Here is a 12,932-nt window from a genome sequence, read left to right as displayed (position 1 = left end):
TATCGCGATACATATCGTTATCGTTCTATCGCCCAGCTCTAGTCTCAACTAAAATACGTAGCAGTATTAAAATTAATCTTTTTTTTAAATCTCTTAAAGTCACTTTTTTAAGGAAACTAGCTGGAATTAATTAATTAAACTATTTATGTCATTGGTTTCTTCTGCCTTGAGGTCAGACATGTGCTTTCTCCTCCAGACAAACAGGCCACAAGAAGAAGCTCAACTCTTTCATCAGCTTTCCAGAGCAGTTGGACATGGGGCCTTTCCTAGAAGAAAAGCAAGGTATGAGCAGTTTGTCCGTGTGCCACAGAAAGTAGCCGCACCGATTCAACAGCTTGCACTGGCTTGTGGCAGCTATACAACAGGAATGTGGTCCAGCTTATAGATACAACTGTGTCTTGAGGGATTCAGTTACACGTTGACAGCTACATTAGTTCACACCTAGTCATAGCATAGCTCAAATGTGGATTGCACCTATGTAATTGAGGATATCTAAATAAATACATCATCTGTTGTCTGCCAGTTGTTGCACTTTAACAAAGTGACATGTGAAAAAGTTCACTTGCAGCCTGTCTCTAAAGTGGCCCCAGACTCATTGTGTATGTAGACACTGGTAAACTAAAGGGGCCCAGCACAGACCATCTCTGAATCTGGGCTGAGTGATTACATCTCCTGTATGGTTGAGGACTGTCTTACTACCCAGTAACATGAGTTATAATGTTATGTCTCCGTCTCGCCAGATGAGAAATGTGTCTATGAGCTGAGCGCAGTGCTGATTCATCGGGGAATCAGTGCCTACTCCGGCCACTACATCGCCCACGTGAAAGATGCTCGTACTGGCGACTGGTACAAATTCAACGATGAGGAAATTGAAAAGATGGAAGGCAAAAAGCTACAGCTTGGTATTGAGGAGGACATTGGTACGTAGTAAGTAGCATGGAAATGGGGGCACTTCAGTAGTACCTTTGTGAAATCCCCATGTAACGTTGTGTTATTGTTGCCTAATATTATTTCTAATGTATAATGTTCTTCCATCCGTCCATTTTCTTCTGCTTACCTGGGTCTGGGCAGAGAAGCCCAGACCTAACCACCTTCTCCAGCTTGTCTGGGGGAGCACCGTGGCATTCCTCGGTAAGCGATTATATCTTACCGAGATTATATATATATATGAGATTATATCTCTCCAGCGTGTCCTGGATCTGCCCCGTGGTCTCCTCCCAGTGGGACATGTCTGAAACACTTCACCCAGGAGGCATCCTTTTGGTGTGGAGCAGTAGCTGCTCTACTCTGAGCCCTTTTGGATGGCCAAACTCCTGACTCTGTCCCTAAGGGAGAGGCCAGACACCCTTCAGAGGAAGCTCATTTCTGCTTTTTGTATCCACAATCTCGTTCTTCCAGCCACAGCTCATGACCACAGCTGAGGGTAGGGGCATAGATCGACCTTTTACACTCAGCTCTCTCTTTATCGTGACGAGCCAGTACAGCATCTGCATCACTGCAGCTGCAGCACCAGTCTGTCAAACTCCCACTCCTCTCTCCCTGTACTTGTGAACAACACCGCGCGATACTTAAACTCCTCCACTTGGGGCAGCAACTCATGTCTGACACAGAGTGGGCACTCCACCCTTTTGAGGAGCCTCTATCAATCTTGGAGGTGCCAATTCTCATTCCCGCCGCTTCACACTCGGCTGTGAGCCGCTCCAGTGCGAGCCAGAGGCCATTATGAAAAAAATCCTTGACAAATATTTTTAGTGCTGTCGGCGTTAATGTGACTAACGCAGTTAACAGTTAACCCAACCCATCTGGAGCGCAGACTGAGTCAAAATCCCTGAAAAGTCTCTGTCAACGCATTTCAGACAGTTGGTCCAAAGTTTGTTCATTCTGCGCTCCAGATGGGTTGAGCGCGTTAAAAACTTTAATCATGATGACGGCATTAACGCTGACAGCCCTAACTTTGGAGGGAAATTAGTTTGTCCAGTCCGTGCATGATTACATTACTCCGCCATTCAAAAGGTCTGCACATGCGTGAATGTATCGCTCATCATCGATTATTGGACTGACGATTGTCGGTTGGAAAGTTTTTACATATCGCCCCACTCTAGTCCAGTGATCTGTGACCAGGAAGATAACAGAACCTGGGATGCTCCTGTGTCCGAGGTTCAACTAGGGGAGGGAGTCTCCTTTCCAGCATCCTGGCATAGACTTGCACGGGAGGCTGAGGAGAATGATCCCCCCTATAGCTGAAGCTTCTGGTCCCCCTTCTTAAAGATGGGAACCACCACGCAGGTCTGCCAATCCAAATGTACCGCCCCTTATCTCCACGCAACATTGTGGAGTTGTCAGCCAAGACAGTCCTATAACATCCAGCGCCTTAAGGAGCTCAGGGTGAACGTCATCCAGCCCAGGAACTCTGCCACCGAGGAGTTGTTTAACAGTGACCTCGCCCCCGGAGATAGTCAAATCGTCCTTCTCGTCCCCAGACTCTGCTTCCACTACAGAAGACATGTCAGTCGGATTAAAGAGCTCCTCGATGTATTCCTTCCACTGCCCAACAATATCCTCAGTTGAAGCCAGCAGAGCTCCACCCACTCTATACACAATGTGGGTTGAGCACCACTCCTGAGTCGCCTGATGGTTTCCCAGAAACTCTTCAAGGCAGTCAAAGTGTTTTTTCCATGCCCTCTGCGCCACCCAGTGCCACTGCGCCCAGCCGGGCCCATGGCACTGGCCTCCGGGTACCCCAGGCCTGGCTTCAGGGCGGGGCCCCAGACAGAGTGAGCTGTTCACTAGATTTGTCACTTATAGGGGTGTATAATGTTCTTTACTATTAAAAATGTAAACACAAGGTTCCTAACAACAGTGGACCAGCTTTTTTGTTTGTTTGTTTGTTTTGCAAATGTATTGTCAATTTTACCACCTGAGGGACGTATACACTTTCTTATAGTTGTTTTTCTTCTTTACTCCACTTGTTTCCTAGCTGAGACGGTAAAATCCCAGACAAAAAAACCAAAGTGCAGTAAAGGCTATCACTGCTCCAGAAATGCATACATGCTGGTGTATAAGGTCCAGCAGGAGGAAAGCTCAGGTCCAATCAGGACTAATGTGGAGGTACCAGGTGTGTCGATTTTGAATTGATTTTTGCATGACCTCTACAATTGGTAAAAACAAATGGAGACCTCTGGGTGATGCATGTCTGATTGTCTTTTCTCTTTTCTGACCAACAGCCTTTCTTCAGAGGTTGGTAGACCAAGACAACCATAAGTTTGAGGAATGGTGCAGTGAGATGACTGACATGAGAAAACAGAGTGTGGATAAGGGCAAGGCTAAGCATGAAGAGGTGAAGGAGCTCTACAAGCTTTTACCCGCAAGAGACGGTCGGTAAAATCATGCCTTAATCATCCACAGTCCACTTAACAGAAACACTTAGAGTGTGCACATGTTTGTTACAGTTCAAAGTATTCTTACATGCACACAGTGTAAACTCTACTTCGTCAGGCTGTTGAGGTATATTATTGGCTCCTCGAGCATCTTCATCCTCTGAAACAACACGATGGAGTCACAAAAAACCATACCACCTTTAGTCTCTGGTGCCACTGTTGGACATATTCCAGCTCTACTGTGTCAGACTGCAGCTGTCAGTGTTAGTCTTTATGTTCTGTGTCTATTGCCTAGAAGGTCAACAAAGAAACTCAAGCAGGTGGAGAACTTGTGCTGTGCTGCTAAACAAGGTTTGCTCTTGATAGCTGCAGTCCAAGGCAGTGGAACTGCCTGATTATTTTTGCATTCTTGTTACACAGTGCATGTGACGTGTGAATAATTATTTATGCGTACATGCACACACACAAACACGGCCATGTCAGGCCACGAATAGGATGTGATTTGTTGATCTCACAGTTATTAGTACAACAGATTCCCTCCCTGTACTGTTAAGACACACATGTCTTGGGATATAGCAATGGGTGGTCTGGACGTTGACATGCTTTATGCGATGGAGCCAATGCAGTGGGCTGTGATCCAAACACAGTGTGAAAGGGTGGCCCAGGAGGTAATAACAGAGTCAACCACCCACCAGCTTGTCAGCACTCCTTTTCAGTCGTGCTGTCCCAGGGTTCCTACTCTGACAGCTTCTGGCTGATTTAACCGGGCGGTCCCACCCCCTCCCCACCCTCAGGAGCAAAACTGCCTACGGCGCTCTATTTGAGGTGTCAGTCTGCAGAATAAAAAGGAAGGAAAAGTTAGGAGTGTGGAGCAGGGGCTTCCCACAGAGAGCCTTCTTCCCCTGCACAAATGCCACCTGGCACCGCTCTGTCCACTGGACCAGATCTGTGGCATCCTTTCGGGTGAGACTGGGGGCTGGTCTGGTCCGTGAAGTTCAGCACGAACCAGCAGTTGTAATCAGCCAGGAACCGTCTCACCTCTTTTTAGGTCTTGTGACGTGGTCAGGATGCGACAGTTGTTGTTTTCGCACCTGTGGGTACAACTGCACACCTCCCAAGTGGTTACCCCAGATACTGTACCTTCTTCCATTCAACTTCAAAACTTCTTTGGGTTGCTGGTGAGCCCCGCCTGCCTCAAGTACTCCAGGACTGTGGGCACCTGCTGTACATGCTCCCCCCAGGTGTCACTATGGATGTTAATGTCATTCGCATAGGCAGAATATGCAGCGAGCGGTCCATGAGACATTGGAAGAAGCCTGGCCTCCAAACAAGCCGAATGGAAGTGTGACAAACTGGCCCAGGAGCTTGTTGAGCCGGGGCATGGGATAAGCGTGCGACTCTTCTATCACTCCTATCTTCAGCATTTCAGTTAATTCCTTCTGAACAATTTAACTGTTATGTTCAGGCAGCCTGTAGGGTTATGAACACACCTTCACACCAGGGCACGTTACAGAATAGTGCTCTATGAAACTGGTATATCTGGGCATGGGGGAGAATATATCTGCAAAACACTGTTGCAATGAAAAACACATCCGCTATCTGATCATCACAATGGAGGGAGGAGGTAATGGTGGAGATTGGCATCTCCGGCTCCAGGGCTGGCAAAACAGAACATCTCCCCCACCTTCGTCCCTGGGCACTGTTGACGAACGTCTCCTGGTCGCCCGCACCTGCGACATTCCTGCCCCGATGTACGTGCAGCTCCCGGTGAGTGGGGTCCAGTGTCTGTAGCCGCTGAGACCAATAAAGAAACAGCAGAGAGAGACGGGGTATTCTGTGCAGGCAGTGGTGACCACGTGGTGTTATCTCCCGGAGCCACCTCCTTGGCACTGGATCCTGACGATGTCCTGCCACCTGTTGTGGCTCCCTAACCGATTGTCTCGCCCGTTACCACGATGTTCCAGTTGGCTGGTCGACATCAGTGGACGCACTCCAATGTGTCTGCCAGGAGCCCCTCCATGAACTGCTCAAGCACAGTCCAACTGCCTAGCTTGCCAAGTCGTGCAGCCACCTGGAATAGGCCGGTTCCTCCGGCCACATTAGCGCCTTCCGGAAGCATCAGTGGTGGTCCTCTGGGAAGAGCCACAGCCAATCCACTATTGCTCATTGGACGTCTTAGAAGCTGACTTTCGCCGCTGCGGATAGGCTGAGAGCCAAGGCTTGGGCTTTCCCAAAAGGAGTGACAGCAGCCGCAGGACCCACTCCACCTCGGGCTACTAACACACCTCCACTGTGACTCAACAAACCAGAACGCCTGGGGGTCACCCCCCTCCCTGATCCAGTAGAGTCCCACCGGAGCCAGGGGGAGCAGCAGCGGTGCCAAAGGAGGCAGGCCAAGCAGCTAGCCTCTGCAGAAACTGCGTCCAGGATTGGTAAATGGTAAATGGTAAATGGCCTGCATTTGTATAGCGCTTTCTCTAGTCCCCCCTAGGGAGGACTAGGCAACCTTCCGATTACAAGGCGAACTCCCAACTCTTGAACCACGATTCAGCCTGGGCTTGCAGCTTCTCCGTTTGCATCTGCCACATCACCACTTGCTCTTGCTGCAACGTTGCTAGGTCCACCACCGTCTGCACCAGTAATAGGACTGGGTGTGCAGGCTGTGTTCCCACATGCCTGCCTGGGTTTTGGCACCACTGAGACACATGTGTTCTGGGACCCCAGCATCACACACATACAGTCAGGTTTACAGGCCAGTGATCATTTATTTGCAAAGGTGATCTCTGGTGATCTCTCGCAACTTTCCAGCTGCAACGGTGCCAGCCTGCCTTCCCTGGCACTGTGCCTCTGAGCCTGTCGGTTTTTGGTTTTGTTTGTTTACGAAACTGAAAGAGTAATTTTGCATGTGTAACATGATAATGTTAACACATGTATGTCTGGGATAAGGTACAGGGAACCTGCTGTTACCACAATAGAAGCCTGGATTTTTCTCCTTATGGTTGTGTCCCTCTGCTTTCTCTGTGTACAGGCGAGCCGTATGAGTTTATCCCCCTTGACTGGCTTAAGAAGTGGCTTGATGACTCCACTGCCACTAAAGAAATTGACAGCTCCCGCTTCTTGTGTTCTCATGACAAACTTCACCCAGACAAAGTGGGAGACTCCAGGAAGGTTTCCATGCAAGCTGCACAACTCCTGTATGAACGCTATGGTGGAGGGCCTAGACTGAATGGTTAGACTTTTCAAATCATGAGCTTCTGCACCCGTCATAGTTTCATTTCTTCAAGTTACACATCCATCGTTGTCATATTTAACCATGTCAGACTAATGACAAAGTGAACTAAGAGTTTCAAATTACACTCAAAATGATCTTGTTTCAGCACAAACTGTGTCATTGCAACACATTTACCACTGGTAAGGATGACAAGTGCAGACAGCTGCCAGATTCACCTGTTCACTTTGAATAAGGTTTATTAAATGTGTTTTAACAGTTTTTGATAGGGTGTGCCTGAGAATGCAGCAAACCGATAACATTTGTTTAAAAAAGTTTGTTAGAATAGAATAGAATTCAACTTTATTGTCATTGCTCATGCACAGGTACAGGGCAACGAAATGCAGTTTGCATCCATCCAGAAGTGCTTTAGTGATATAGATATATTACAATATATATTAGCAATAATATAGATATGTGAGTATATTACAGAAATGGGTCTATTATGTTATAATGTACACGGTATGAAGTATGTTGTGAATATTCTATAACTATAAGTATGTACAGGCTGTAGTGAGTACAAGCTATGTACAGGATATAAATATGAATAACTTTACAGAATCTGAGATATACAGCTATACAGAAATGGGAACTGTGCAAGTTATAAACAGTTGTAGGATTAAATATCATCGAATGTGCAGAATGATTATTTACACAGAGCTATACAGTAGTGCAGTTATTGCAGAGGTCAGTAACCTCACGATATGCTAGAATATGAAAATACTGCAGATTAGCTCTGTCTATAGTGTATGTTCTGTACAACAGCATAGGTCACTTTGTGTGTTTGTTTAGAGTCGTCTTTGTGCAGAGAGTGTGTTAGCCAACGATGCAGAGTGCTTCGGCTGAAGAACCAGCTCAGTGAAGATTACAAGGAAATCTCAAACCTGGTGAAGCGCACATTCAGGTAAGCACACTCTGGCTAAGCGTAGGTTGGCGAATCAATGTCCTGACTTAAGTCCATATAAAAGTACATTTTATTGCACTGTGTATCAGTGGTGCAGGTTTCTGGGTAGGCAAAGCATCTCTGCGGAGCTGGAGGCAACTGGCTTTGGAACAGCTGGAGGAGGATGAACATGAAACCGCACACAACAACAGCCAGACCAATGGACAGGGACCACACACCAACAACAGTAAAGGTTCCAATAACCCTTACAATTGTATTTTTTCTTCTGCCCTCCACTTCCATTATTGTGTTTTTGTACCTGTCAGCCAAGCTGAAAATAACAGACATTTACTGTGTTTCATTCAGTCATCATTTGCAGATTTGCTGCACATAATATTCCTCATATTAATTACATAATAAGTATTGATTTTGACCTGATTCTGATGCTTGTCCTGTTTTTGTTTTCCCTAAAGAGACCTCCCCAGGGTTGTTGAGGCATTCTTTTGTTTGCTTGTTCATAAAATCTTTTTCAAGTGGCCAGAAAAGCCAATAACATTCATAGATTTTTGTTCACAACTGTAGACAGACTCTTGAATATACTCAAAGGGCATTTTATTAGGTACACGTCTTCAGCTGCTTGTTGACACAAATGTGTAATCAGCCAGTTCCTTGGCAGACACTCGTGGATTTAGCCATGTGGACGTGGCCGAGACAACCTGCTGACGTGCAAACCAAACATCAGAATGAGGGAGAAAGATGAATTTACTTTGAGCGTGGCATGTGCACAGGGGCTAGCCACGCTGTTCTGAGTATTTCAGAAAAAGAGAAGCTTTTATTGTAACCAGCAAAGTGTCCAGTGACTGTGTGTGTGCACCAGTCATGCTTTGCATGTGCAGCCACGTTTGGCATCTGCGACCATGGTTTTGGATATGAACATTACCTGTTTGTTTGCAGAGTTCAGCTCAGAGCTGTCGGAGTGCACTGAGGATGAGATGAAGACGTTTAATGAAGATATCGTCTGCAGTCACGGTATTTGCCACCATCAGCAGTAATTATTAGATATGCAGATGTTTTAAACACTTTAAAAACAAAACAACGTTCGCTGTTATGGCTGTGCTAACATCCCTAATATAATTCTTATGTGCCTACTGTGTAGGGGGTCTGAGTATTCTGGAAACCGAACGGAAGTTGGTGTCGCCTGAAGTTTGGACCAAGTTTCGGGAATACTTCCCCAAAGCCCCAGAATTCACCCAGGACCAAGAGGCCTGTCAGCAGTGCCTGGTTAGTGCACAGCAGTGCGTCACACTGATCCCCTGTGCCGTCACTGCAGCTACATTATGTTTGAAGTATATTTTCTTTAAGCCTGCATCACAATTTGTCAGACACAGTTCATGTTGTGTAGATGGATGGTTCATTAACCTCCTCAGACCCGAACTCTTCCACGGCAGCATTTTAAATTTCTCTTTGATATCTGGGCTGATTGGGACCTGATGAATGTAAAAACAAAGAATTACCTGATTTTTGTTTCTAAAAAATGAGAGCCACATATGAGGCTATTCATGTAAAATTTCAACAGAACAGTAGCAGTTTAACGTCCTCGTAAGTGGATATCAGGCCCTTGCAGAGCAAACTTGAGCATGTTGGTCTAAATAACCCAAAATGTGACGTCCACATATACGCAGGTCCTAGGAGGTTACACATGAACATTTGTTTACAGTAAATGAAATGGTTTGGTGTTACTAATCCACACAGCTCCAGATGAAACTGGGATTGATGTGACCCTTAAATTAAAATCAGCTGGACAGCCTTCATGATTAATGCACAGAAATACTGATGGTTTCCACCAGTGTATTGGTATTCTATATTCAATACGGCAGCATGGTGGCACAGTGGTTCCAGTCTTTGTGTGTGGAGTTTGCCGGTTCTCCCCGTGTCTCTGTGGGTTCTCTCCGGGTACTCCGGCTTCCTCCCACAGTCCAAAGACGTGGAGTTAGTGGGACAGGTTGAGTGGTAACTCTAACTGTGAGTGCGAGTGGTTGCCTGTCTCTGGGTGTTGGCCCTGCGACAGACTGGTGACCTGTCCAAGGTGTACCCTGCCTCTCACCCCAGGACAGCTGGGATAGGCTCCCCAACAGCCCCTGGAAAAGAACGGATGGATATATTCAATACGTATGATATAATCATATTGAAAAATGAATATGTTGTCCCTCTGATGATAACCACAGCTGACAAACTTCCGTCTGTTAATATTGAGCTACAAATGAATAGAGCTTGGTATCACATTCAATTTCTAGATTTGATTCCATTTAGACTCAGCCAGTCAGAAATATTTCTGATCACTTATCAGTACAGCTTCATATTTTTACATCTATGTATAAACCAAAGCTGACACTGTGAGAGCGTCACAGCAGGCGCCTCTGTGTCCAAGTATCGAGGGTAAAACACAGAAGCAGGAAGCAGATTGGCCTTTTATAGCACATAACCTTAAAAATATTCTGCATTCGATCAAAAACTGAAGAAAAGCAGGAATCAGCACCTGAACATTAGCTGATGCTGCTGAAGCAGAGCAAACTTACAGAGGTTTGATTGCAGACACGGGTAAGTGTCTTGCAATTTGTGATCATTTTAAAAAGTTTAGATCTCTTCGTTATTGAACAACAGAAATGAGGCTTTAGTGTGAGAGGTCAGTTTTGAAAAGAAAAAGACAACTGCAGACTGGTGTGTAATAAGCAAGCGAACAATGCAGAAAACAGAGTCGAAACTGGTCTCTGAGCACAGAGCTGTGCAGGAAGTGTGATTTTATCATGGTGGAAACAAAACAGGCAAAGTCAGAGTCATGATGATGTTGTGTAACGTGACGCACAGTTTCTGTTGCTGCTGGTTTAGTGGGTCTCGCTCAGAGTGATGAAACCTGCAGCGTCAGCTGTCGGCTTTCAGCCCGACGCCGTGCCTGTGTGCCAGCCACACTCTGAGTTTACGTCTTTGTGTGGAACTCGTGTACCTGCTCTCATTTACTGTTTCAGCTGTTTGGAGGTTGTTGAAATAGTTTTGTGAGCTTTAAGCTGAGAATCTGGCAAAATACATTTTTATTCACTAATCATTTGAGGATTTAATGAATTGATATCACTTTATTAGTGTGAATGCTTGAAAAGCACAGTATTGTTCTTCTACATCTGTATTGTTGCCTCAAAGGCATCCACACTATTGAGTTCCTGTTTCTCTTTATTATTCTGGTTGCTTGCGCACGTTTTACTCCCTCAGCTTTGGTGCTATTTACACACCAAATTCTGCTCTTTCTGCTATGACTTTTGGTGCTCCGCACTTCTATGCTTTTTAAGATATTGAATTTTTTATGCAATATTTTTTGCCCGTTTCTTCCACATTATCCATGGCGTGACTGATTTTGCTTGCCGGGATGAGCTGTGTTTTAGCTCAGTGAGATGAGCAGCCGTTCTCAGACTGGGAGGCAACAATTTTTTCAGTTATCAGTTCAACTTATTTATCTCTTATCCACCCCAGCACCTTTTCCTTCACCCCTTTTCAGCACAAATCCCATCTTTTTCAGGTGTTTTCAGCAGAAACCTTTTTTCAGCAGAAATTCTGCTGATTCACCTCTTTTCTGCAGAATTTTTAGCCCTTTCGCCTCTTATCAGCACAACTTCCAACAACTTCTGCTAATTTCAGAAGCATTGTCAGTCTCTCAGTGAGATGAGTAACGGTCTTGAGATCAGAAGGGCCAGGTTCGAATCCTGCTCCTGGCAACGTGTTTTCACCTCTTTTTAGTACAAATTTCAGCTTCTTTACCCATTTTCAGTAGAATTTTTTTGCTTTTCACCACTTTTCAGCAAAAATTTCTGCTTCTGCACCTTTTTTATAGCAGAATTTTCGGTTTCTTCACCACCATACAACTTTTTGCAACTTTTTTAAAAATCTTTTTCAGCTTTTTTCAGCAGACAGCTTCAGCGTTGAGGCATCCACACAGCATTTTCGCAGGAAATGAACATTTTTCTAGTTGTGTGGATGCTTCAAAGGCAGAAAATGCACTTTCTAGTTCAAACTGAAATACATTTTTAAACCCACCCCTACAAATGAACATGGACCTCTGCACCATTACCAGGCGGTGGTAGATGGTAGATGTGCCATTTGGTCAGCTGAGGAACTGAAAGATTTGTTTTCTCTTTCCAGACGATGGAGCAGGAGGAAAAGGACAATGAGGCCGTCAGTAAGATGATGGCCCTAGACCAGAAGAACCAGCTGCTCAACCTCTTCCATGAGAAAAATCGACCAGCGCTCACCAAATGGCCTCAGGTAAGCCGAGCAGCGCGTACTCAACACCAGTCCCTCTTCATATGAGTAATACTGTTTGAATGATGATGACAGAAGGTAAATACAGACGCTGTTTTCTGGTTTGTGTACCCAGGGCACAGATGTGCTTTATGTAGTTCCTCTGTTTTTTGTGGATGAGTGGAGAAAATTTATCAGGTATGTTTGTTTTGACAGTAAAGTGATTATATGATGATACAGTTTGACTGTATGCACCATTCACAGCTGATTTTGAATCCTTGCCATTCTGCAGTTTCACTTTTACTTTGTTTTTCTCTCTTCTGTGTGTTTTACACAGGAGACCTACGAAATCCTCCCCCGTGTCCAATGTTAGCAACACGTTGCTGCTCTGTCCACACGGAGGCTTCATGTTCACCTACGACTCGCTCATTAACGGAGAGGCACAACAGTGAGTTCTGCCTACATGTCCCAAAGTTGTCCTGTGTCTTGCTTTTAAATTTGGGTGTGTGTCGTTCTTACCGAGGTGTTCATTGCATTACCTTCCCAGCAGTATATTCATGGCCAAAGCGTGTTGTGGTTTTTCTGTTTGGAAACGTCCGTGAGCTCCACACGATCAGCACTTTGATTGGCAGTCGAGCTCAAAGAAGTTGCAGATTGTCTCTGCAGGATGGCCAATTAGAAGTCAGCATGCAGCTAACGAATCATAATGCTTGGTTAATGGCTCAGGCCTTACCCTGCTGCCATTCTTCAGCTGTTGGGCTGTTTGTTTTTCATGGTGTGTTGACAAAAATGATTTTGTTGGTTGTTTCGCACAGTGTAGCTCTGCTGTGGCCAAGCGAATGGGATGTGATCAGCAGACTCTTCATCGTGGACCAGCCAATCTCCATCCACTGCTTGAAACGGACTACACCAAGTGGCTCCACCACCCAGTACACCACTCAACCTGGTAAAAGTCCAAAGTGGGGTGAAGTATGTGGAGAAGAGGGTCGAGCAAATTGAAGAGAAGAATTAAATTCCACTGTAATTTTTCTAATGATCATATAGAGCTGTGGATACTGCATGTGGACAAACATCTGAGGTAGAGCTGGGCGATAGAACGATAACGATATGTATCGCGATA

At 45.5% G+C, this 12,932-nt stretch overlaps 1 protein-coding gene across 3 annotated transcripts in view; it reads left to right on the top strand.

Moving 5' to 3' along the window:
- The window catches only part of usp48 (ubiquitin specific peptidase 48), a 28,117-nt gene that overhangs the window by 9,994 nt on the left and 5,191 nt on the right, over nt 1-12,932 (top strand). The window contains exons 8-20 of one of the 3 annotated variants that reach the window (XM_005749882.2): nt 197-282; nt 741-920; nt 2,978-3,115; nt 3,225-3,374; nt 6,406-6,606; nt 7,438-7,549; nt 7,639-7,775; nt 8,483-8,557; nt 8,685-8,809; nt 11,714-11,836; nt 11,949-12,010; nt 12,150-12,260; nt 12,628-12,758. In XM_005749882.2, the coding sequence (XP_005749939.1) occupies nt 197-282; nt 741-920; nt 2,978-3,115; nt 3,225-3,374; nt 6,406-6,606; nt 7,438-7,549; nt 7,639-7,775; nt 8,483-8,557; nt 8,685-8,809; nt 11,714-11,836; nt 11,949-12,010; nt 12,150-12,260; nt 12,628-12,758 (1,631 nt within the window). Of the gene's footprint in view, nt 1-196; nt 283-740; nt 921-2,977; nt 3,116-3,224; nt 3,375-6,405; nt 6,607-7,437; nt 7,550-7,638; nt 7,782-8,482; nt 8,558-8,684; nt 8,810-11,713; nt 11,837-11,948; nt 12,011-12,149; nt 12,261-12,627; nt 12,759-12,932 lie in introns of all 3 variants that reach the window. The other 2 variants (XM_005749881.2, XM_005749885.2) reach the window with 2 other exon arrangements.

This window comes from Pundamilia nyererei, unplaced genomic scaffold (genome assembly GCF_000239375.1).
Source record: "Pundamilia nyererei isolate P.nyererei 1_Seehausen unplaced genomic scaffold, PunNye1.0 scaffold00257, whole genome shotgun sequence".
Lineage (NCBI taxonomy): Eukaryota > Metazoa > Chordata > Actinopteri > Cichliformes > Cichlidae > Pundamilia > Pundamilia nyererei.
The sequence above is the reverse complement of the archived record's forward strand: the minus strand, read 5'-3'. Positions and strand labels throughout refer to the sequence as shown.